Below are 24,044 nucleotides of genomic sequence, written 5' to 3'. Positions count from 1 at the left end.
CTTGGTCTCATCATACCCATCCTGGGTGTCCAGGTGTTCTGAGAGCAAATCTCCAAGCCACTGTGCCCCAGTCTGCTGTCTTACAAGGCTCCTGGCTCCTTGCAGCACCTGCCTTTATTGCTCAGCTTTCTTGCTCTTTTCTTTCTCCTTCATTCTTTAAAACAGCAAGATAGCAATTCCAGCATCACTAGATTTTCTGACAGCATTACTTGAAGGGTGTGTGCTCTGGTTCCTACAGTACAGGAAGCCAGTGGCAGTGCCTCGTTGTCCTCCCCGGTAGAGCACAGTCCCACAGGCTGCCCTGCATGCAGCAAACCCCTCTTGAGGGAGCAGGGCCAGGCTCCAGGCTGCCCACGGGGCTGGGCTCTGCTCTGCCCCCCACAAAACCCAGAGGGAAGCAAAAGTAAATTGCTGCACCTGGTCTGGGGCAACACCAAGCACAAATACAGTCTGGGTCGAGAAGGGATTGAGAGCAGCCCTGGGGAGAAGGATTTGGGGGATGAGAAGCTCAACATATGACCTGGCCACATGTGTTGGCAGCCCAGAAACCCCTCATGTCCTGGGGTCATCCCACAGCGTGGGCAGCAGGTGAGGAGGGCATTCTGCCCCTCTGCTCCTCTCAGGTGAGACTCCACCTGCAGTGCTGCCTCCAGCTCTGGGGCCCCAGTGTAAGGATGTGTTGCTGCCAGAGCAAGTCTAGAGAAGGTCACAGAGATACTCCAAGGTCTGGAGCCCCTTGGCTACGGAGACAGGCTAGGAAAGCTCAGGGTGTTCAGCCTGGAGAAGAAAAGGCTCTGGAGAGACCTGAGAGCCCCTTCCAGTGCCTAAAGGGACTAAAGAGAGCTGGAGAGGGACTTTGGACAAGGGCCAGTTGAGTGACAGGACAAAAGGGAATGGCTTCCCACTGCAAGAGGGCAGGGTTAGATTGGATATTGGGAAGAAATCCTTCTGTGCGGGTAGTGAGGCCCTGGCACAGCCAACTGTGGTCTAGGCCTGAGATGGAACAACCAGCAGCCCCAGGGACTGGCTGTGAGAGTGATGAAGTTTGGGAAGAATCTGCTTTACTGAAAAAAGGAACTAGTCCCAAAAAAGGTCCCCAATCCCACCAAGTCTAAAGACGTGGTTCTCTATGGCTCTGTGAGGCACCACATCAAATACTTACATGACTTGTTGGAGAGACACTGACTTTTTCTAAGATGCTGCACAGATATATGGGCAAGGCAGAGTCATGGTCTCTCCATCAGTGGGCAATTTCTGGGCTAGAAAGGCTGGATTTGGGACTCATAGAGCAGCTGTTCCCTGGATTTCCTTCACACTGGGCTGCTGTAGGAACAGGCACTGCCTCCTGCCCCTGCAGGCTGTGTGCCCTGGGCTGCTGCCCCCAGCTTCCATGGTGGGGAGCGGCAGAAGTGCCAGTGGTACTGCCTGGGGTGGGCAGACCTGGTCTGCAGGGCCCCTTCTCCAGCTTCTCCATCCTGAATGCTGCCTCAGGAGAGGGGATCAGCAGTGGACCCTTGCTGTCATGGAGGGGGGTGGATAGGAGCAGGCTGTGCACTCTGGGATGTGGATTCACATCATCCCTAAACCCAAGGAGCACCTTTGTGGGTCAACCTGCACCAGCCCATTCACACTAGAGGGGATATTTTCCAGCTGAGATGACCCAGGCCTGAGAAGCAGACATTCCCTCACTTGAGTGTGCTGAAATGTTTAATTAGAGTTTAACAGCAGCCTGGGAAAAAGATGTCATATTTCTGGACTGCTTGTTGTTGCTGAACCGTGTGCCCGAATGCGCGGAGCCGAGGGAGACCTGCGGCACAAAGAGCCCTTTATGTGCCTCTCCCCACGGCTCGCCCCGACCCTGAACTCTCCCATTAGCTGCTGGCACGGCGCCCTCACCAGTGGCCAAGAGCGAGCTAGGACGCCGCAGGCACGGGAACGCAGCAACGCCGTGGCTTGTCCTCTGCTCTTCAGGTTGGTGTTGTAGAAAAGAGGACTGTGTGAGATGTCTGGAGGAGAGAACATCCCTCCAGCTGTGCTTGGATGTTTGGGTGAGCCCAAGGTGCTCTGGTATGGCCAGAGATACAATGTGACAACCAGGAACTTGGCAGGACACTGGCGTTCAGTGGGATGATACCTGGGGACACAGCATTGCCTGTGAGGGTCCCTTACCCAAGTGTTTTTGAAAATGCTGCCCACGTAGATCGAAGATTTCATTCCTCGGACCCCAGCAGGATTCAGACCTGAGTCCCCTTCCTCTGCTGCTCCACTGGAAAGGGAAGGGAAGATGCTGAGCCCTGCCCGGCTGGTGGAGGCAGACAAGTGGCAGGACAGGATCCTCAGCCCTGTCTATCACCCCCTGGGCACGAGTGGGATCTGGGGAGCACAGCTGCTGCTCCAAGGAAGCTGAGAAGGAATGCAAGGAATGGAGCACACACCCTTCTCCCCTGACTTCACCTCCACAAATTGCCCATCAGCATTTTCCATTCACAGGGTTTTTTTCTGTGGGGTGAAATTACAGTTTTGCCATCACTCACCTGCCCACGTCCGGCCCATGAGCAAAAGGGCAAACCCATGTGTGATGAAGTCGAATCCCTCTTCCTGCTGTCTGCCCCAGCTTTGCCTCCTCCAGTTGGCCACTGAAACAGCAGAGAGCAACTCCCTTGGATCCAGCAAGACCCTAAAACAGTGCCACATTTGTACATTGTTGCCCCCTTTTCCCTTTCTCCTATGTGTGACACAAGCATGTGATGCTCTCAATCCCTCCCTGGGCCCCCTGCTGTGGTGAGGAGCTGTGAAGGTGCTGGGCCCCACTGTCACACTGTGGTGACCCCACATGTCACCAACACGCTGGGGTCATGTTAGCATATCTAGGAGGTGTCAGTCTGGGAATGTGAGGAATAGGTGCCCAGGGTCTCCTGGGGTTTATCCTTGCTCTGGCACAGCAGGTCTTCCCCAGCACTGCTTGTGGGCCTTTCCTCTTGTGGGTCTCAGCTTGCAGCTCATGTGGCTTCTTTCTGAGATGGCTTTTGGGGAACTCTTTTGAAGAAGTTCTGCAGGAGCTGGTTCTTTTGTTCAGGCTGAGATGCAGATGGTTGTTTTCAAAGGAGGTGGTGGTCCCTGTGAGCCCCTCTGTCCTGGGAATGCTGCCCTCCATTGCTGCTTCATTTCCCGGGAAGCTTTCCTAGCCTCCATGGCCCTGTGAAATGTGCACGTTCTGCACCAAAAGAGACTCCCAATATCCCTGGCCTCAGCTGGTGCAGGTGAGAATGTGGGATTTTTGAGCTTTTCATGAAGACTAGGACAAGTCTTGATCCACAGCAGGAATGATTCAAGTTAGATCTTGAGCTGCAAGTAGAGCAGAGCCTGGGAAGGCTGGGGGTCTCCACTGAGGGCAGAAGCTGTGAGGAACAATGGAGAGGCAGGCACTGATCTCTGCTCTCTGGTGACCAATGACAGGATCAGGGGAAACTCTGTCTGGGGAGCTTTAGGCTGGCTCTTGGGAAAAGGTTCTTCCTCCAGCAGGTGGTGGGCACTGACCAGGGTCCCCAGGGCAGTGGGCACAGCCTCAAACCTGCCAGAGCTCCAGGAGTGTTTGGACAACACTCTGAGGGACAGGGTGGGATTGCTGGGGTGTCTGTGCAGGGCCAGTGATCCATGTGGGTCCCTTCCAGCTAAGGATATTCTGAATTCCATGATTCTGTGAACGGACAGCTCACAGGTAGCTCTGCTTCTTACCTGGGGCCTCCACTGACCTGGTGGCCTTTCACATCTGGAACATCTGGGCAACTGCTGCCTCCATACTGGTTCCCTGGGCACTGCTGAGCCCTGTCGGGGCTGGAACCAAAGAAAGAAGTGTTGCTGGGGGTCTGCAAGGCTGACAGAGAGCAGCCCTGATGCAACAGTGAGGACAGCGAGGCTGAGCCACAGCTTCTGCAGAGCAGCAGCACCCAGCCCTGGGCTGGGGGTCTGCCTGGGCTGGAGATGTCCATGGCATGTGATGAATCTGCAAGAGCACCCATCACCCCAGGGTGTGTGTCAGCTCTGCTTGCATGAGGGAAGGATCTGACACTGTTGGGCTGTGGCCCCAACATTCCCTCCAGCATCCTGGGGGTTGAACATGGGTTTGGAGGGGCTGGAGTCTGCATTTAGAGGGGCTTTGGAAGCTGCAGGACTGCCAGGCAGGACATTGTCAGGGTACTCAGCACTGGCAGAGGCTTCTCCAGTGAGGAGTGAGGAGCAGCTGTGCATTTCTTCTCACCAGTGAGCAGCAGTGAAAAACTGCCAAGGAGAGACCCAGAGGACAGTGCAGTGACAAAGGTGCGTGTGCTATTAAGTGTCCTGGGGAGGAGTGAAGCCAGCAGGTCCAGGCTGAGGCACAGCGGGGTGGCTGCTAGTTCCTGGCACACCTGCAGTGAGACACTGGGTAAAGAAACCCACCACAGCAGGGGACCGACAAGCAGGCACCATCCACTCCTGCTGAGTGCTGCTCCTCCTCCCCCTCACCTGCCCATAGGCTGCCTGTGAGCAGCTGCCCTGCCCACTGCCTGTGACCCCAGGGCCACTGGAGTCCTTGGCTCAGGGATGTCCCCATCAGGGCTAGTGGCCAGTGCCAGAGTGGCACGGTCCATGCCAGCCCCATGGCACCTCCTGAGCCCCAGCTTGTTCTCACAACCCTCCTCCAGCACCAGCACTGGCACAGCCAGTCTGTCTGTCAGCTGCAGGGACCTACAGCAGGATCACAGAATCACAAGATGGTTTGGGTTGGAAGCGACCTTAAAGCTCATCTCATCTCACCCACCTTCCTCTATCCCAGGTTGCTCCAAGCCCCATCCAACCTGACCTTGAACACTTCCAGGGTTGAGGCAGCCACAGCTTCTCTGAGCAACCTGCCCACCACAGCCTGCCAGGAACTGCCACCACCTCAGTGGGCTTGGGGTCCTAAGTGCTTGGTCTGGTGTGAAACATATCCAGGGCATGACCTGCCACACACCAGGCAGAGCTGACAGTCAGGATGGAAACCCCTGGGGCAGTGGGAGCCCTGCAGGAGGTTCGTTCCTGCCATCCCCACCATTGTCCCCTTCTGTGCTGCACAATGTCCCATCTGCTTGTAGCCATTGTCCCTCCATGTGCAGGTGAATTTGCTGCTGCCCAAGCCCTGTGGGGCTGCACCTCCAGGCTAGAGTGGGAGTTTTGAACTGTCTTCTCATGGAACAGCCTTGAGCTGAGGGATCTCCACCACGATGCTGCTCCTTGTCTCATCTCTGCCACTGAGTGTGACACAAATGGGTTTGCTTTTGGGCTGTCCCTGCTCAGTATGGTGTTTGATGCAGGGTTGAACAGAAGCACGGGGCATAGGTTTGGGATTGCCCTTACAAGGCTGCTGGAAGGCTGCTGCCAGCTCAGCCTCTCCACAGGAGTAAAACAATTGGTGCAAACCCTTTGATTGGGGTTTCAAAAGGACTGGATGGATTACATTAAGTTCAAGAGGAGAAGGTTGTGAAGGGTGAAATCAGGACTCAGAAGGGGCTGAAGACAGAAGTGGCTTCTCTGTGGGGTGGTTGTGATGTGCTCTGAGAAGGGTTACACCAAAAGTGATGCCTCCCAAGACAGAAAGGAAGAGCAAGAGGGAAAGGAAAGGGCAGGGAAGAGCTTGGTGGTGAATACTTGTAGGAGTGGGATGACCAGACTGAAGGTGATGGGAGTGTGGCTGGTCAGAGTAGGGTGGCCAGACTGGAGGTGGATGGCACTGCCCAGGTGAGAGGAGCAGCCACTCTGCAGGGCACCCTTCAAAGCACAGTGGTGCTGAGCCAGCAAACACCTGGAGCCTCACAGGTCTCCAGGAGCTCCTTCCTGTGATGCTGAGGATGCTGCTGCCCTTATGGCATCTTCATCTCAGAGTGAGGAGGAGGAGCTGATCCCATCAAGTCACCTTGGCAGTGTTCTGCCACATGTGGATCCAAGGGGCCATCTCAGGCCCCAGTTCTGCTACCACGTGAGTCGTGAGTCGTGTGACCATGCGGGGTGACAGGCAATGGGAGCACCATGCCTGGTTGGGTTTCTCCTCAACTTGGGGGACAATGACCTGCAAACCAAGCTGGGAATTGTGTCTCGCCATCGGGCTGCTGCTGAGGGGTCCTGAAGTGTGCGAATGTGTAAATCTGCCTTGGGAGTTTTCTGTCTTCATTACACTAAAAGCTGTCGTTGGCTGTCCAGGCTCTGGGCTCATCTGACATGTGTCAGGGGCAGTTGCACTACAGCTGATTTTTTCAGACCATCAGCGTTGAAAGCCTGAACCTGTTCTGAGACCTTGCTAAGAATCGCAATTGGCATGTGTGGGACCCCAGGGCATCTCTCACTGCTCCACGCACTGGGGCCAGGGAGCTATTCCTGCCTGTGACTAAAACCCCTTGCCTGCCCCACAGTCATCCTGTACTGCTCCCTGATGGATATTTGGGGGCTCAGAGACAACACAGAGTGCAGAGAACCCAGGTGAAGGCTCGAGAGTGTGTCAGAGCAGAGAAATGTGCAGGGAACAGCTTCACCCTCCCTCCCTGGCTCCTCCTGCACACCCTGAGCCAGGCCAGGTCCCAGTGCAGGCAGGTGGCTGCCTCCTCACAAGACAGCTGCCCCAACCCTGCTAGGGTGGGCAGGGAGGGATGTGTGGGGCACTGCAAATTGTTTGGCTTGTGGCAGGTGGGGTCAGGCTGGTGGGGAGCCCTAACTGCACCTAACAGTGGATGCTGTGGGGATGGATCTCACTCAGCCCTCCAGGAGGCCAGGGTCCCGGAGTAGGGACCCCATGGGAGCAGGTCTGGGGGCAGTCAGACTCATCTGCAGAGACAAGGCTGGAGGGGATTCAAATTCTCAGGCACAGGGAAGTCCCTGTAGCTCATGGTAAGGAGCATGATGGTGAGTTTGATTTAGCAGAGTTTAAGATTCAGCTTCCAAATTAAACTATCTGGCCCTCCCTGCTGTTGGGGACCACAGCCCCCTGGCACATTCCAGCTGTTGCCACACAGCCAAGGGGTTGGGTCCAGCACCCATGTCCATGGCCAGGGCAAGGGGTGAGCCACTGGACCATGCTGGAGCTGGTTTGTCCATCTGGACTTTTTCCTTCCCAAAGTTTGCCTGATGGGGTGTGCTGCCCAGAGGCACATGGTGGGATCTGGGAGGTGAGGAAGTGGCCAAGATGGCAGCAGCACCACTTCCCTGACCGGCACCTGTCTGGGACCTGTGTCCCACCAGCCCAGGGGAGCCCAACTCGGCAGTCCTTTGTGGGTGAGCTCAGCCTGGGGCCAAGCCTTGGCTAGGGATGAGCTCAGCCTGGGAATGAGCCCATTCTGGAGCTGAGCTCAGCCTGAGGATAATCCATTTTGGGGGTGAACCCAGTGTGGGGATCATCTCATACTGAGGTTGAGCTCAGTTTGGGGATCAGCCCATCCTGAGGCTGAGCTTATCTTGGAGATGAGCCCATGCTGGGAGTAAACCCTGCCTGGGAGTGAGCCCAGCCTTGGGGGTGAGCCCAGCCTGGGGGCAAATCCCAAAATGCGGGTTAATCCCAGCCTGAGGTCTAATCCCATTTTCAGGTGTAATCTCAGACCAGCTGCTGAGCCCATCCTGCATGCTGAGCCGCATCACAGTGGGAGTGAGCTACTGTTCCTGGCTGTTCCTGCCCGGGGGTGGGTGCCAGCCCAGCTCAGCACAGCAGGATTAGGGGTCCCCAACCCCGGGAAGGGGCACCGTGCCCCGGGCAGCTCAGCCGCATAATGCCCAGCTTGTTCTGTGCTGGGAGCGGGAGCCTCCTGCCCCTCCTCCAGCGTTCCCAGCCTATTCCACTTTATGTGTAGGAACTGGTTTTTCTTCCTGGGCCATTGTTTCCGCTGGATTGGGTAGATTGCTCCAGGCCTCGCTCAGATTTCCTTTCTCACGCGCCTTTTTTTTTTTTTTAATATGTATATTCCCGTTTTCTGCCGCGGCTCCAATTCTCGTCTCAGTTAAAGCAGCCAGCGCTGCCTGCCGGGATGAGGGACTCACCTCCTGCTGACTGTGCCCCCTTGCCCACTGTCATTGCCCAGGACGATGGAGCCGGCTCTCTTGTCAGTAAGGGCAGTCTCTCCCCTGGCCAGCCTGCAGCCACACATGAGCTTCTCAGGCTCAGGCAGCTCATGTTTCCATTTTTCTGCAGCCCTGTCTGCTAAACCAGGGGGTTTTGCTTTAACAAATAAAAAGTGATGGGGCTGGTGCAGCCCCACATCCTCAGCACTGGCTCCTGCAGAGCACTCTGAGGTTCAGGGGCTGCAGAGCTGACCCCAGGCAGTGAGCATACTACTCCCCTGGCACAGATTTAAGGCCAGGCTTGAGAATGGACCTCAGACCTGGCAGCTGACCTGGGTGGTGGCCTGGCGACAGTGTGAGGACTGCTCTGCGGCTCTAAGGATTAGCTGTGATGTGTTTTCGGCCCCAAAGCAGGTGGAGGCGAGATGAGCTTTGGCCTGCAGAGCTGTTCCCCAGCTCCTTGGCTCCTGCCACACCACACCGTGAGCCAGGCAGGATGTCCCGGTGCCTCGGGTGATGCTGTCCTCTGCCCGAAGATCTGGCATCCTGTCAGGGAAGGGCAGGTAGTGCTCAGATGGTATCTGGCTCCAGCTGGGGAAGGCAATGGTCCCCCGGGGGCCTCTGCATAGCACCATGGTCAGACTTGGCTTCTCAGGTGAAAACAGAAGCTGAAACAGGAGCCCAACTTCCCGGGTTCTGCCTCTGTCCGTGCCCCCACACCCTACTCTGCTGCACTGGCCTGGGACAGTGGCCCGAGGCACCCGCGGGGCTCTCAGGGGAGATGGAGGAGGGGCAGCAGGATGCCCGGGACCAGATGGCCATGGAGAAGCAGAGTCAGGCAGCCACCTGGTCAAGGGTGACCTCAGCCACTTGTACAGGGCTGAAAACTGCTCTGGGAAAAGGCGGAAACCTGAGGGCACATATTCCAGCCGGGCACAGGTCCGAGGGCTAAGCACTGGGCAGGGGGAGGAACCCCTGACATACCTTATACAGCTGGTCCCAGGACCTCAGCCAGAGGGAGGACAGCTGCCAGAGAAAGCCAAGAAGGAGCAGGAATAAGGGTAGCTGTTGGCTTGATATGGAATAAAGATAATTTCCTAAAGTGTTCTCAGACCCACGAGCAGAGGACAGAGCCCCCAGCATGACTGGGAGAAGGTGCAGCACAGAGCTGAGGCTTCAGGTGCTGCACTGGGGATTTGTGGGACCTGGGTCAGGCAGTGCAGCACGGCCAGCGAGCACTGACTGAGGCAGAGCAGTGCCTGACTGGTAATGGCCTGAGTGTGGGGCTCCTCTGTGGAGAGAAAAGCTTCATCTCTTCGCAGTTTCCAGGGCTCTGACTCTCACAAGCAGAAAATGTATTTCCATGACCTTTTCCATTTCTGGTGCCAAAACCAGATGCTCCTGAAAGTCTGGGGTTGCTTGGTAGCCAGATTTCCACCTGCATTTTTGTTTTGGGGTGAGACTCTTTTGAATATGAGCTGGCAGGATGTGGCCCCTCACTCTGTTTCCAATGCTGGATGATTCCAGAGCTTGGATTGGGTTGTTTTTTCCAGCCCTCAAGTTCATCAGTCTCCAGCATCCTCTGTCCCAGAGCTGAGCTCTCACCTCCAGCTGGATAAAACTAAGTAGCCTGATAAAGAGAAGCAGCAATGAGCTGCGTTGCAGGCAGCTGTGGGAGTTAACCCTTCTTCTGCTGTGACACAGGCTCCCTTGGGATGGCTCAGGAGCAGACTGGAGCAGGAGGTGTGTGCCCTGGAGCAGCACAACACAGCACAGGTTTGCACACCCAGGAGGGGTTAACCCTCACCCGAGGGTTAGATATAAAGCACATTGATAAGGCATGAAGGTGCTGGCATAGGGCTGGAGGAGCAGAGGCACCGAAGTCAGGAGGGTGGGAAGGGACAGCTCACGCCCGGGCCCTGGCAGCTGCTGGCACAGAGCTCACCCTAAAGCCAAGGCTTCAGGGATGCTGTGTAACCTTGTTATGAGGCAGTTATTACTGGTTTGGCTTTGTTATTAAACTTGCTGTGAGCACTGGGAGCCTGTCCCAGGGCAGCACCCTGGTATCATGGGTGCTGTATAAACAGGGCTCACGGCTACAGTGAAGGTTGGGTCAAGGGTGCTGTAGTAGTTCCAGCTTTTTGAAGGGGTTCAGGCCCCATCTCAGCAGCTCACAGCCCAGCTAGGAGGGAAAATGAGCAAGTGAGACTTGAGATTGCTGAGAGGCAGCTGGATCTGCGGGGGGGGGGGGGGGGGGATGTGTGTGGGGGAGGAGCGTTGAGCATCTTTTTTTTCCCCTGGGAAATTCAGCTTTGCATGTGGGTTTAGATGTAATGTCGGGTGAGATTCTCATCACTGTGAAGGCCTTGAGGTACTGAAAAGGGCTTTCAGTGTCACTGACTACCCACGGCAGTGACGGCGCGGCGGCAGCGGGATGGGGTTTGTGGTTGGGGACCTGCAGTGTCTGCGCTCAACAGAGCACGTGTGCACTGAGGGGAGCAAACACCAGAGATCACACAGCCTGGGCCCATCCCTGCCAGATGCCAAGCCTTCCCTGACAGCCTCCACATGGTATCCAGGGATGTGCATGTACTTCCTCTCCTCTCTTTCCATCCCTGCCCTTCTCCAGGGGAGCTGATGGACCACCCCCCACCTCAAAAAGTTGTATCTTTCCCCAGAGCAGCTGCAGACTGGGAGGTGACAAGAAACCAGTGGATGGGGTGTCCTGAAAGGGAGCCAGTGGGAGCTGGGGTATCCCAGTGAGGAGCTAGCAGGAGCTGGGGTACCCATGGGGAGCCTCAGGGGCTCCATCACCCTGACCTGCTCTCACTATCTCCCTGGTCAGAGTAGCTCCACTAATCCACCCGTTTCAGCCCGTGGTTGGTGCTCCCAGACAAGCAAGGCCCTTGTAGCTGTCAGGTGAGTCTTTCCCAGAGCTTATGCAAATGATACTAATTAAAGACATTCTTATCTGTTCGATTTCCCACACCTTTTGCCTCGAGGGGGATAGAAAACTTCATGTCTTAACTCCGTATTTCATGGCAGTTGTAAGGACTGCCTAGGGAAAGCGTTGGGAAATGCAGCAGGTCACTCCTAACAAGAAGAATTGGCTTATGCAAGTGTTGAAACACTTTATTATGCATGAGAAACCTTCCAGAAACGGATGACTAATAGCAAAGCGGGAGCAGAGAAAGCAGTGGGAACACAGTACCAGGCTGGCATGGGATCTATGTCATCTTACCAGCTTAGCAGGGTTGGGCTAGGTCAGCACTTGCCTAAGAGACCTCTCAGAGTACCTGGCTGACAATGAGGGAAGTGATGTTAATGATTCAATAAACAGCCCTTCCCTCTTTGTGAACCAAAGTGCCCCTGGATGATGCCAGGATCCCACTAGCAGCTCTGTGTTCCCACTGATAGCATGTTACTGAGCTCAGATGGCCATAAAAATCCCAGTGCTGGATGTGCAGGCAGGTCTGGTGGAGATGCCCAAGGTGTATTCCCATGTGGGAGCATCACAGTCCATCTGCCAGCATGTCTCTCCCCATGCTGCTGGCAGACAGGGCTGCCCTTGTGTTGGTGGCATTCAGTGCTGTGTGTGCACCAAGAGCCTTTGCTCCCTGAAAGGACGAGGCTAACAAACATCTCCTGTGCTGCTGGGGTGGGTTTGTTTGTATCCAAGGACAGACATGGGACCATTTGCAGCAGAACAGCAGCAGCAATGTCTATCTTTATGATTCCCAGATACTAGCAATCAGTAGATCAGTGAGAAAAGCCCTCGACATAAAGGGGAAGGGAAACAGACCAGACAATTACTCTCTGAAAATTCCCTTGGAGAAATTACTGTCCCCAGGGCTACACCCCGATGTGGCCTTTGCACCCACAGGTGTGGGGAAGGTCTAGTGGGTTGAATTGCTGAGTTTCTGCTCTTCATGCAAGGATCTCGAAGGTTCTACAGGGCTGAGTGTTGCTGGAGGAAGACAAGATTGTCTGAAGGTCAAAGCTGTGCATGCAGCAAGGAGGAACTGGAGACACTTGGGCAAAATGTGAGAAAATAGACACATGGGCAGATGAGCACAATCAGTTCCAGACCTGTGCCTGGCATCTGCCAAGTTGTTACCTAGTTTTCTTTCACTGCCCTTCCCACCATCTCGCAGCTTTCTGGGCACTCTCTGCTTTGGGTGGTAGACAGGTCTGTGGAGGCAGATCCATCTACATGTGACTCCTGGGCTGAGAGGCTGCCTGTGGACAACATGTGCTGAGCCCGGGCATCCTGCAATCTGGGGAGGTTCCTATTCTCCATCCCTGAAAGAAACTCTTGGATGCTCAAGGGCTGTGCTTTCACAATCAAAGTGAGAGTTGCAACCTCCATCGAGAGGAGTGGCCCTTTCACCAGATGATAGCTATCTCAGAGAGAGGGAGAAGAGGAGAGGGTAGACGGTGAGTAGGAAGAGATATCACTGCAGGTGGCTCTCAAGCAGTCCTGTGATATGGCGAGCAGAAGACGCCCAAGGAATTGTCCTGACATGAGCTGCCCTGAATTGCCCCAAAGAGTTCATGCCAGGCACTGTTGTCCTTTAAAGCAGGTTTGATACACTGAGGATTTCCCATGCCAGGAGCTCTCCAGGCAGAGTTGGGTCTCACCGGTAAAACCCCTGCCAAGGAGATCCCTTGGTGACGTTGGCCTATGACATTTGTCAGCAGAGCAGGAGGAAGGAACCCTCAAGCCTAGAGGCTGTTTCAGAGATGGGTCCTCCGAGCAGAGCTCAGCATCATCAAGGTGTCTCTCAGAGCACTTTGGAGATGCAGCTTCCAGAGATATCAAAGGAAGGAGCAAAACTGACTCCAGGGCTCTCTAAACTGCTAATCTTCCATGTGTTTTGGGTATGAGCCTTTGGATGTCCACCTGAGCTCACATACCCAGCTTCAGCCAAGCTCACCCTGGCTCCTGCAGCCCTTTTGGTGTCCCAGATGGTTTGGCTTCTGGTATCTACTGGACTTGAGTTTTCTCTGACCTTTTCAGCTCTCTGGGTGGAGGCATAGAAAGAGGATATGATGCTGAGATGGCCCCAGAGCTCCAGGCTGAAGCATCCAGTCCCTCGAGTCCTGGGAGATTTGTAAGTCACTACCGGTGAAATCCCCACCCAGGAGGGCTGAGAGAGGCAGGGATCATCCCAAACAAAACAAGGTGCTGACTGGGCTGCCAGCATTGCAAAAGGACAGTTCACCTGCCTTGTCCTCCTCAAGCCTCACTGCAGGGTGGCTCAGGCTGCTGCAGCTGGGGACAACCACCTCACTGGGCTTGGGGATCGCAGATCCCCACCAGGTCTCTTGGTGTGACACCACCACAGTCCCAGTCCAATGACATCCCTCCTTCTAATCCCCATGTCACAGCTCTTCGTGGTGACAGCACAGAGCTGGCTGGGCTGCAGTGTTCCTGTGGATGCTGGCTTGAGGTCTGGGGCAGGAGCACGTGGATGTGGGGGGATGGTGCCCCATACTGGGGTGCAGCACCTTGGCAGGATGGACAGACAGGCACAGGGAGAGGGGACAACGAGGGACTGCAGTGGGGACCGCGCCTCTTCCTTGCTGTGGACATAGCAAGCAGAGATCAGGGAGGCAGGGCAAGTGTCAGTGCCGTGTCCCCCTGCCCAGGGAGCCTGAGCTGGGCACCAGCCTCGGCGCCCCTCCTGCTGCGGGACGGCAGCGGGGCCGCGCTTCTGGCTGCGCTCCCGTGCGCGGTGCCCGGGCCGGGGCTGATTCACACGGGGCGAGAGGGGCCGGGTGCCGTGGGAAAGCGCGCCCGCCATGGCTCCCGAGCGCCGGATTGCTGCAGGGGGGTGCAGCCAAGAGCCATTTCACAGAGGGCAGAGCAGATCTCGGCTGGGATTTACCAGTGACTAAGCATGTGCTGGCACGGGCTGCCCCAGCGTGAGAAAGGCAGGGCTGCTCCTCCTCCGAGGTGTGCCTGCTGCTGCCCCGCGATCCGGGGCACGGGCACCCTGCTGTGCCACGGGCACTGCTGGCAGCAGACCGGGAGCCTTCTGAGTGCAGTGGGGTCTGCAGCCCGCCGGACCCCTCCTCCCACGCTGGACCCAGCCCTTAGTTTGCCCATGGCTCAGCACCACCTCCACTGGCCATGTGGCCGGGCAGGATGATGTGAGCAGAGCTCCTGCTACGCACATCGTCCCCAGGGCAGGGACAGGGGCGGGGGAGACCCTGAGATGTTGCAGAGAAGCCAAACCCTTCGCTGTCAGGATGTAAGGTCGTGGCCCCTGCTCACAGCAGTTGCACCCCCAGGCAGTTCTGAGGTGCCACCAGCTCCTGCTGACGCACCTCACGAAGATTTTTGGAGGCCACAACTAATCCTGCCAGGGGAAAACTGTAGAAACCAAACCTTCCTGAGGAGGACCAGCCCTCCCTTCCCCACAGAGAGGCTCCCCACTTCCCTACACTGAAAAAAAATGATCTGCACAAAAAACTGCTCTGCACATCCAGGTGGTGAAATGGAGACACAGAAGGCTGTGGGGAGCTGTGCCCCTGGGCAGGAGCCAAGCGTGAAGCCTGAGGCCACCACTGGTCGCTGCAAGGCAGACACTCAGCCCAGCCTATGGAGGTGGCAGGCTGCCCCACTCACTTCATCTCTTTTGGCTCGTTTTGGCAAGACATTGAAAAAATTAACTGCAATTTTTTATTACAGCAAATTGGTGCTGCTGCTAAGTGGCTTATCTGGCTCCTGAGCTCACCTCATGATTTTGGGAAGTTGAGAGGGCAAAGGCCCAGAGAATGGAGATGGTGTGGGGCTGGGAAATGGTGTGGGGCTGGAGCATCACAGCAAGCACCTGGCAGCCCCAGCAAGTGGGGAATGCCAGGCTAACCCTGGGCTGCCAGGCACCTCTGGCCCAGGGAGGTGGACTGCCCCTAGTTCACAATGGTGGTGAATTTTAGAGAAGCAGAGAACTTTGTCTGAGGTCCCTCTGTGCACCCAAGTGTGAGCCAGGAGCCCATGCCTGGTGTGCTGGCACTGCTGCTCAAGCACCTGGTGGGCTCTAAGCTACCAAGTCTAAGAATTCTTGGGGATTTGGTGCATGTGACAAGAGGGCAGAGGAGCCCCTGCATATCCATGCCAGGCAGGGAGAGCTGGGGAGGAGGGTGCTGTTTGCCCTCGGGTGCCCCTGCACCCATCCTGGCTGGCAGCTCCAAGGTTTGGGGAGCAATCTGGGAGCCTCTCACTCCCCAGTGCTGCTGCTGTGCCTGGAAGGTGCCATCCAACACCTCTCCAGGCTCAATGACTGTCTCCCCATTGTCAATGTCCTGAGCAGTGGGGCCAGCACATTCCCAGAGGAGCTGCCCACCACCTCTGCCTGCCTGCTGCCATCCCACAGTTCCCAGTGAGCCAAAGGATCGGAGTGTGTCAGGGGGTGACACCGTGGCTCCGGGTCCAGCCTGTGTGAGCTGGGATGTCCTCAAGCCTCAAAGGGACCACCCATCCCACAGCACCAGCACTGACTCCACCATTGGAGTGGCAGGAACCGGAGCATGACTCTGGTGGCAGCATTATCAGGGTCTGTCCCATGGCTGTCCTAAAAGGAATCCATCTGTCTCCTTCCGTGCTCATCGCTGGATCTCTCTGTGCTCCTCTTCCCTGTTTCTCAGCCATCTTTCAGGATGGATCTGACCCAGCTGATGATGGGCTGGCCTAGTGCAGAGCAGAGAAAAGAGAAGGAGGTGGTGATGAGAGGAGCCAGCAAGCTATAGTCCTCATTCCTCCAGACAGCTGAAGCCTGAGGAGCTCTGTTCCCATGGTCTCTGGTGGATCAGTGTGACCCTCCCTGGCATGAGACTGGCACTGAACTCCAGGGCAGTCACTCCCTCCTGATCAATATCTCTGACAGCTGGTCAGGTTCACACAAATCACATCATCATTCTGACTCCCGGGGTGTTCAGGTTCATTTTCCAGATCCCTGGGTTTGAAGGTGAGACTGAGGAGGGGCTTTGCCCTGCTCAGGGAGGGGGGATACACTCAGGTCCCTGTGGTATCCGCACTCACATCTTGCCCCCAGCATGAGCAAGAAGCCCCTGTTTGCACAAGGGGTTCTCTGATGCTTGTTGTACAAATCAGGGGATTGCTGCAAAATTCCCTTTTAAAAATGATTCAGTGGCTTCCATATCATTTGGGTGCTTCCAAGATCACACCTTGTCCATCTGTGTCTGTCTGTCCATGCTGCTGCTTCACAGAGCTGGAGCAGCAGGACCTCAGGGACCTGAGCCAGGCATCCTTTATGGCAAAAAGGACGGGGAGTATGTGCTGGTTTTGTGGAGGCTGCAGATGGGAATCACCTCCTGTTGCAGAACAGAGCTGGGACATGGTGGCAAGTTCGTTTGGCTGCACCCTGTGCTCAGCTCAAGGCGCTGTCTGTGGGTGCTCTTCTGCAGTGGGATTTGGAGAGCTTCCTGGCGTCCAGCACCCAGCACATCCACACACTCAGATATCTCTCTGGGTACCTTTTGGCAAACCAAGGATGGGCTAGAAAATGTAACTCGGTGCTCACAGTGCTGCAGCAGAGTCAGGTCAAACCCAGTATGGAGCCAGGCAAGAGCCCAGCATGTCTGAGTCCACAGCCATCCTCTCCATCTTTTGTCAGACAAGTGAGAACACATCTTGAAGCCACGGCCCAGACTTTTGGGTATCTGCTTGATGCTTTAAGGCAGCCTCAGTTGCTGGTTTTTTCTGGCCAGGGAGTGAAGGTGGGCAGCAGTACCAGCTGCCTGGCATGCAGACATAGGTGAGCACCATAGAGATGGAGTACCTCTGGAGAGAAGGTTTTTGGGCATTATGCCTGTTGCCCCCCCTGCTCAGAGGGACAGGCCTTGCCCTGGTTTCCCCCTGCTGTGATAAATGTGATAGGGGCTGCCCAGCCTGTACTGGGGGTGCCCAGTGCGGGTTTGTGCTCTGGGAGCATGGCTGCCATCTCACTAATCTCCCTCTCTCTCTTCTCTCAGGTGTGCAACTGCGACAAGTACCTGAAGGTCTCACGGGAGAGGATGAGGCAGCTGGTGGAGGGCAGTGGGCAGGTGTTGGAGGAGCACAGTGCAGGTAAGTTGGAAGTGATGCTCTGCCCCCACCCCTGTACTCTTGCCTGGGACTCACTGCCCTGGACAGAGCAGAACCATCCCTTGGGTCTGGGGGTTTCTCAGGGAAGGATCAGGGTCCCCTGCCACCAACCTGCTATGGGGTGCAGACCTGCAGAGCACTTCCAAGTCTAGTTTATGTCTCTACCCTGGCTGCCCTGTCCTGCCCTGTGAGGCTCAGGGTCATGCATAGGATTGCCCAGCCTGAGGGAGGGGCTTGGTGACTTGGAACAGTGGCTCAAGCCTGATGCCATCACTACCTGAATGTGTAAAAAAACTCAGCTTGGGTGTTGAAATGCCTCTGGTTGGGGCTGCTCAGGTACCTTCCTGACCTGCCCAGTGCCTCTTAAAGTAGGTCAGACTGCAGGGAGGTGAGTCAGTGCTGCCTGCCCAGCCAGGCTCCAGTGAGGTCTGGGGAGGGAAGGCTCCTCCATCCCCTGCCGCAAGCTGTGTTGACCTACACACACTCCTTCCCACAGAGAGACACATTTTGGTGGCAAATGACACCCACCACAGGCACACCAGAATAGGAACATTCCCCTGTTGCTGCTTCAACCCAGCCTGGGCTCTGCCACCAGCCATTGTGTTCACCACGCCTCAGTTTCCCCATCTGTTGACAGCAGAGAGCAGTGGGCAGAGTTGGTACCGGGCACTCCTGGCCTGCTGTGGCTTTGGTGGAAGCTGCACTGGTGGCTCTGGGGATGAGGGACATGGTGGGGTAGCTTTTCCCATGGTGCCAGCAGCCTGGGAGCACTGTAGTTCCCCAGAGGCCAGGACATCCTCCCCAGCAGTTTCTCTGGTGAGGACATTCACTGTGTGTGTACCCAGCGACCAGCTGGGCCAGTTCAGCCAGTTTTATAGTATGGGAAGTAGAAATGCTGTGGTTTGTGATCAGTGTGTGAGTTGTTTCCCCTTCCCTGTTTGGGATGGGGATGATGGAGCTGGGAGGGTCTCACACAGCACTTTGGCTCCTCCATGCAGACTCTTCAAGGACCACCTTGCCCTACCCTTTTTATGCCACCTGCAACACCCCATGTCCCCATTAGGCCATGCAGCCTCTTGCTGGATCCCCCATGTCCCTGGGGGAGTCTCATGGGGAAGGATCAGGTGGGACCACTGTGCTGCCCATGTCCAGCATGACCTTATGATGGACCATCCTCCAGTGGGGAGCATCCTTCACCCTGGAGCTCAGGAACAGGTATGAAAGGTACCACAACATCCCCAGAGGGTTGGTGGAGACATAAAATAGAAGCTGTGATTCCTGGGCAGGTAGGCACCCATTCAAAGGGAAAACTCCTGGGAACTTGCCAGCAGGGTCAATGGTGCCCTAGGGCTCTGGCCACCCAGGGGTTTTCATTCATATTTGGATTTTGCTAGGAGCTGCTTGGATTGTGAGCATCAGTGTAAGCTTGACTAGGTTGTCCCCAAAATGTCCCAATTTCGGTCCAGTTTTGTGAAAGAGAAATGGGAAAGGTGTGCTGACAATGTCCTGACATCACTTGGTAGAGACAGTAGTGGCAGTGGGACAGGCTGGACAGCCACAGAATCTCATATCCATATGGATATTCATAAGGAGAATCAGTTGTTCCCTGATTTCCTTTACATTTTCCTTCTGGAGGGGTTGGCAGCCAGGACCTGCTGTGCCCTCAGCTGTGGCCCAACACATGGTATGGGGAGTTCAGCACACACACCAGGACTGGCCCCTGTCCCATAACTCCAGCCCCAGCCATGTCATCTCCATCATGCAACCATTCATGGGTTAACCCCCAGACCATGGCCAGGTGCTGCTTTTTTGCAAGAAAATGTCTTTCTCCTGCTCCTGCTTCCAGGCAAGAAGGGATCCTTCTCCCATGCAGGCTTCACTTCTCCAGGGAGGAGCAGGTGATTGCTGGGGTAAATGGGTGATGGATCCTGCAGGACCAGTCCTCAACACAAACCTGCAGCTGGTCCAAGGTGCTCCCAAGTCCTGGGGTCCATCTGCAACCAGCCTCAGGCCAGTGCTGCTCCAGTAGGGTGCTGGATTTTTACAGCAGGACTTCCAAGTGATGGAGGGCCAATTATTCATCTTGTAATAGCTCAATCTTACTTGGACCTTGGACTTTCAGAGGTTTTAGGGAACATTTTCCCTGCATGAGGGCTTTGATGGAAACACTAGAAATTAATTTCAAGCTTTGACAGCTTTGCCATGTGATGCCTTTTTCCCAGTGGGTTGCTCGTAGCACCTCGGGTGCCTGGAGCAGATGAGGGCCAGGACAGAGAGAGTAGCAGGGCTGTGGCAAGGCCTTGCTGGAGGCACTGGCAGTGTGTGGCTCCCAAATGACCCAGGGGGATGGGCTGTGTCACAGGCTCTCATCTGGCCAAGTCAAGCTTCTTGCTTAGTCAGTGCAGTAAAAGCAGCTGGCACAGGGCCCCAGTGCTTGAGGGGTGCTCTGCCAGATGAAATCTGGACCCTGGGAAAGGCGAGGATGCAGCACATTCTGTCGGGTTGGGATTCACCAGAGAAGGCTGCTTTAAACATGAAATCCCCCCTCACCATCTAAAACACATTGCAAAAGATTGAAACAATGGGTCCTGCTTCCCTTGGGTCTGTGCTGCTGAGCAGGCACGCTGGAGCCTCCTCTCCCTGCTGCAGAGTGCCTGGGAGTGCCCAGGGACACTTGCCCATGCTGGGTGAGCACCTTTCCTGACCAGCTGCCAGAGCTGAGTAAGATCTGCACTACCCACCTTCTCCTCCAACACCACATTCTGCAGGTGCAGGATATGTCCTGGACAGCCCTGTGTGTGGCTGGAGGATCAGCCAGAGTGTCCCTGCACTGGATGCCAGGATGGTGTTGGGGAGCTTGAGCACCTACCTTGCACCTGCCAGCCTGAGCAGTGACTTGGGGTTTCTTTCCCTTCTCAGCCCTTGGCTTCACTGTGAGGCTGGGGAACAGCCAGCAGAGGCAGCAAGGCAGGCAAGAGGAAGAGCTACAGACCAGGGTGCAGGGAAGGCTGTGCAACAGCTCCCAACCAGAGTGACAGCAGGACAGTGGGGCCTACTCCCCTTTGCCAGGGACTCTGATGGACAGTGGGAAAAGCCCACTACATGTCCAAAGCCTTAGGGCTGGATGCAGCTTTTTTTCTGCCATGCTTCCCTGATCTACAACATCTGGCTTTGCTGTGAGCATCACACTCACCTTTATTGCCATGTGGGAAGGGCAGGAGGTCCCTGTGCTTTCCCAGGAGTGCTCTCACACCCATCACTGCCTTATACCAGATTGGGCATATGGGAGAGGCCAAGGCACCCCCAGTGTCTCAGGCTGCTCTGAACACTTCTGCAGGGAAGTGGATGGATTCCTGAAGGATTGCACTCCTGGATTCAGGAGGCCCCCAGCCCTTTCACCCTCAGACCAGGCAATCCCACGCATTTAGGCTGTCTTTTCTCCAGGGCACAGCGGGATAATGGGAGCATCCTCATGAACCCAAGCAGGCCAGGGATAGGACCAGGAGCTCCAGTGGTGAGACCAGCCAGAAACAGCCCCCAGGCTCAGCTGGGTTGTGGTCTGCCAGCTTCCCCTCTTCAGCAGAATTTCCTTTGCTTATATGGAAGATCACAGCTCAGCTGGAGACCCAGTGACATTGTCATTGCTATGGGCAGTTCCTGCTGACAGGGGCATTGTGCCCACTGTGCCCCGAGAAGGAGCTAGGAACCATTTGGAGCTGGGAACCATTCAGTGTTGGAGTCCATTCAGTGCCTGGGACCGTTGCTGGTGCCTGGCACTGGATGCAGCAGCTGGCAGGGTTCTCTCACAGAGCTGCATGGGGAGATGAGAGCAACGGAAGGTGTCTCTTGCTTGAGCTCATCCTCCCTCCTCCACCCTGGGAACATCTTAAGATCGTGGCCAGGCTGCTACAGCCCAGGTTGCACAATCCCAGGTCCTTTGTCCTTTGCTTATCTGTCTTCTGGAGGAGGAAAAGATAACCAGGCATCTTCAGTGCCCTGCAATCAACACATTTCTCAGGCTCTTAACTCTGCTTATCAGGCTGATCTCTCACCGCGGCCGAGGTTTCCCATGCAACTTTGTACTCCAAGAATGCTCCCAGGTCTCCTTCAGCCTTGTGCAAAGCCTGGACAGTGAGAGCTTTCTCCCAAACACCCTGATCGGGATGAGGCCGAGCCCCCTCGCCGTTGCGATGGCCCTGGGTCTGGCGAGCGCAGGGCTCAGTGCTGGCACAGGGCACAGGGCTCAGTGCTGGCACAGGGCTCAGTACTGACACAGGGCTCAGTGCTGGCACAGGGCTCGGTGCTGGTGCAGGGCTCACTGCTGGCACAGGGCTCGGTGCTGGTGCAGGGCTCACTGCTGGCACAGGGCTCGGTGCTGGTGCAGGGCTCGGTGCTGGCACAGGGCTTGGTGCTGGCACAGGGCTTGGTGCTGGCACAGGGCTCGCTGCTGGTGGAGGGCTTGGTGCTGGCACAGGGCTCGGTGCTGGCACAGGGCTCGGTGCTGGCACAGGGCTCGGTGCTGGCACAGGGCTCAGTGCTGGTGCAGGGCTCGGTGCTGGCACAGGGCTCGGTGCTGGCACAGGGCTCGGTGCTGGTGCAGGGCTCGGTGCTGGCACAGGGCTCAGTGTTTGTGCAGGGCTCGGTGCTGGTGCAGGGCTCGGTGCTGGTGCAGAGCTCGGTGCTGGCGCAGGGCTCGGTGCTGGCGCAGGGCTCGGTGCTGGTGCAGGGCTCGGTGCTGGCACAGGGCTTGGTGCTGGCACAGGGCTCGGTGCTGGCACAGGGCTCGGTGCTGGTGCAGGGCTCGGTGCTGGCACAGGGCTCAGTGTTTGTGCAGGGCTCGGTGTTGGTGCAGGGCTCGGTGCTGGCACAGGGCTCGGTGCTGGCACAGGGCTCGGTGCTGGTGCAGGGCTCGGTGCTGGCACAGGGCTCGGTGCTGGCACAGGGCTCGGTGCTGGTGCAGGGCTTGGTGCTGGCACAGGGCTTGGTGCTGGCACAGGGCTCGGTGCTGGTGCAGGGCTCGGTGTTGGTGCAGGGCTCGGTGCTGGTGCAGGGCTCGGTGCTGGCACAGGGCTCGGTGTTGGTGCAGGGCTCGGTGCTGGTGCAGGGCTCGGTGCTGGCACAGGGCTCGGTGCTGGTGCAGGGCTCGGTGCTGGTGCAGGGCTTGGTGCTGGCACAGGGCTCGGTGCTGGCACGGGGCTCAGTGCTAGCACAGGGCTGCCAGACCCACAGCCTCTCCAGAGGCAGCAGGAGCTGCCAGGTCCTCACCTGAGCCAGCCAGGACAGGCGTACAGCTCCTCGCCCCAAGGCCTTGATTCAGGCTGGAGTGACACAGAGAGACCTGGGCTAGAAATGGGGCCTGGGGGACAGGAATTTGGGCAGAAGTGCCCAGCCCCCCTGGGAAGTTGAGGTTACCAGCCAGCACCCCAACACTGAAACCCTGGAGTGCCTGTGGCTCACATGTGTGGGGACAGGTTGTTTCCAGCCAAATCAGGGCCATATGGGCTGGGAAAGGGAAACTAGCACTGGTTCAAAGGAGATTTGCCCTGATCCTTCCTGCTTTGTCCCACTTTTCCAGGGCCTGTCCCATCCGGCCGTGAGGGGTCCCAGTGCTATCCCAGGTAACACTGACCCAGCACTGTGGCATTGCAGCCTACAGAATTGACTGTAGGGACTACAGGTCACCGTGTCACCATCACAGTGGCCTTTCAGTGTGACCCCACAGCTCCAAGGGCCCCTCTGTGCAGGGAGCCCATGTCCTATCCCATGTCCCTCCCACTGCACTCAGCCCTGTAACCATGAGCAGGATCTCATAGTGGGGCACATGGAGCTGTGATTCTTGTCCTGTTCCTGCCTTGGGACAAGTCACTTTGCCCCTTACAGCCTCCCTGTGGCAATAGTTCAGGGTTCATGTGAGACCTCCAGAGTGATAGCCTACTGCCATGGGGGCCTGGGTGCTGCTGTGCCCTTGGGGCTCTGTGTCCCCTGGGGTGAAGGGACTGTGGGTTGCCAGGCACCAGAGCCCCTGCAGTGCCCAGGGAATGAGATGTGCCTTTGGCAGGGGCCTGCCCCACTGTCTTGGTGCTGGTGGGTGGGGGCTGAAGGAAGGGGACACATTCCAGGCTGGGGAGTTCCTGCTGCACTCCACCTCATGAAGCGTGGGGCATGTGGCAGTGGCTTGAGCACAAAGCAGGCTGTTGCAGAGGTGAGATCCCACAGCTGAGGGTGGCCTTGCTCAGCCCAGGCAGGAACCTGATGCAGAAATAAGTGGAATTTAGGTCCTGCAGCATCCCCTTTCCTCTGGACATGACAGCATTTGCTGTGTTGTGAGACATGTCGTGGTGGGAACAGCAGCTCTTTGTGCTGTTCTGGTGGCATTAATTCCCATGGATGAGCAGAAGTGGGCAGGAGGTGGTGGTGTGAGTAGGCAGCACGTGCAAGCCCAGGAGGAGATGGCTCTTGTGCTGAGCAGGGCTGCCTGGTTGGGGACAGTGCCAGGGAATAAGGATGATCCTTGCTGCCTATAGAGCTCTGCAGCACTAGCATGTGTGGGTGATCAGCTCCCCATCTGGGGTCTGTCATCCCCAGGGTGACCCAGGCAAGTGGGGGAGAGGTGAGCAAGAGGCAAAGGGATTTTTATTTCAAGATGTTATATAATGGGATTATTAGTTCCCAAGAGGTGTTTCAAATCGATTTGGTAAGGAATCACTTTCCTTTCTCCTCTGCGGGTATGCAGTGGGAATCCAGCCTTTGGTGTGAACCTCACAGAGCTCTGGACACCAGGGATCTGACAAACTCCCTGCATGCTGGAAGTACACACTGTGCTCCCCACAGCCCCATGCACCCTACACATGCCCTTTGCTCCATCACTGGTGTAACT

The 24,044-nt window shown here is 56.5% G+C and overlaps 1 protein-coding gene across 2 annotated transcripts in view; it reads left to right on the top strand.

Annotated features, from left to right (window-relative positions):
- Window positions 1-24,044, top strand: part of EXD3 (exonuclease 3'-5' domain containing 3) — a 309,435-nt gene that overhangs the window by 282,136 nt on the left and 3,255 nt on the right. For both annotated transcript variants that reach the window (XM_071574214.1, XM_071574215.1), the window contains exon 21: window positions 17,056-17,149. In XM_071574214.1, coding sequence (XP_071430315.1) covers window positions 17,056-17,149 — 94 coding nt within the window. The remainder of the gene's footprint in view (window positions 1-17,055; window positions 17,150-24,044) is intronic.

This window comes from Pithys albifrons, chromosome 20 (assembly GCF_047495875.1).
Source record: "Pithys albifrons albifrons isolate INPA30051 chromosome 20, PitAlb_v1, whole genome shotgun sequence".
NCBI classification, from domain to species: domain Eukaryota; kingdom Metazoa; phylum Chordata; class Aves; order Passeriformes; family Thamnophilidae; genus Pithys; species Pithys albifrons.
The sequence above is the reverse complement of the archived record's forward strand: the minus strand, read 5'-3'. Positions and strand labels throughout refer to the sequence as shown.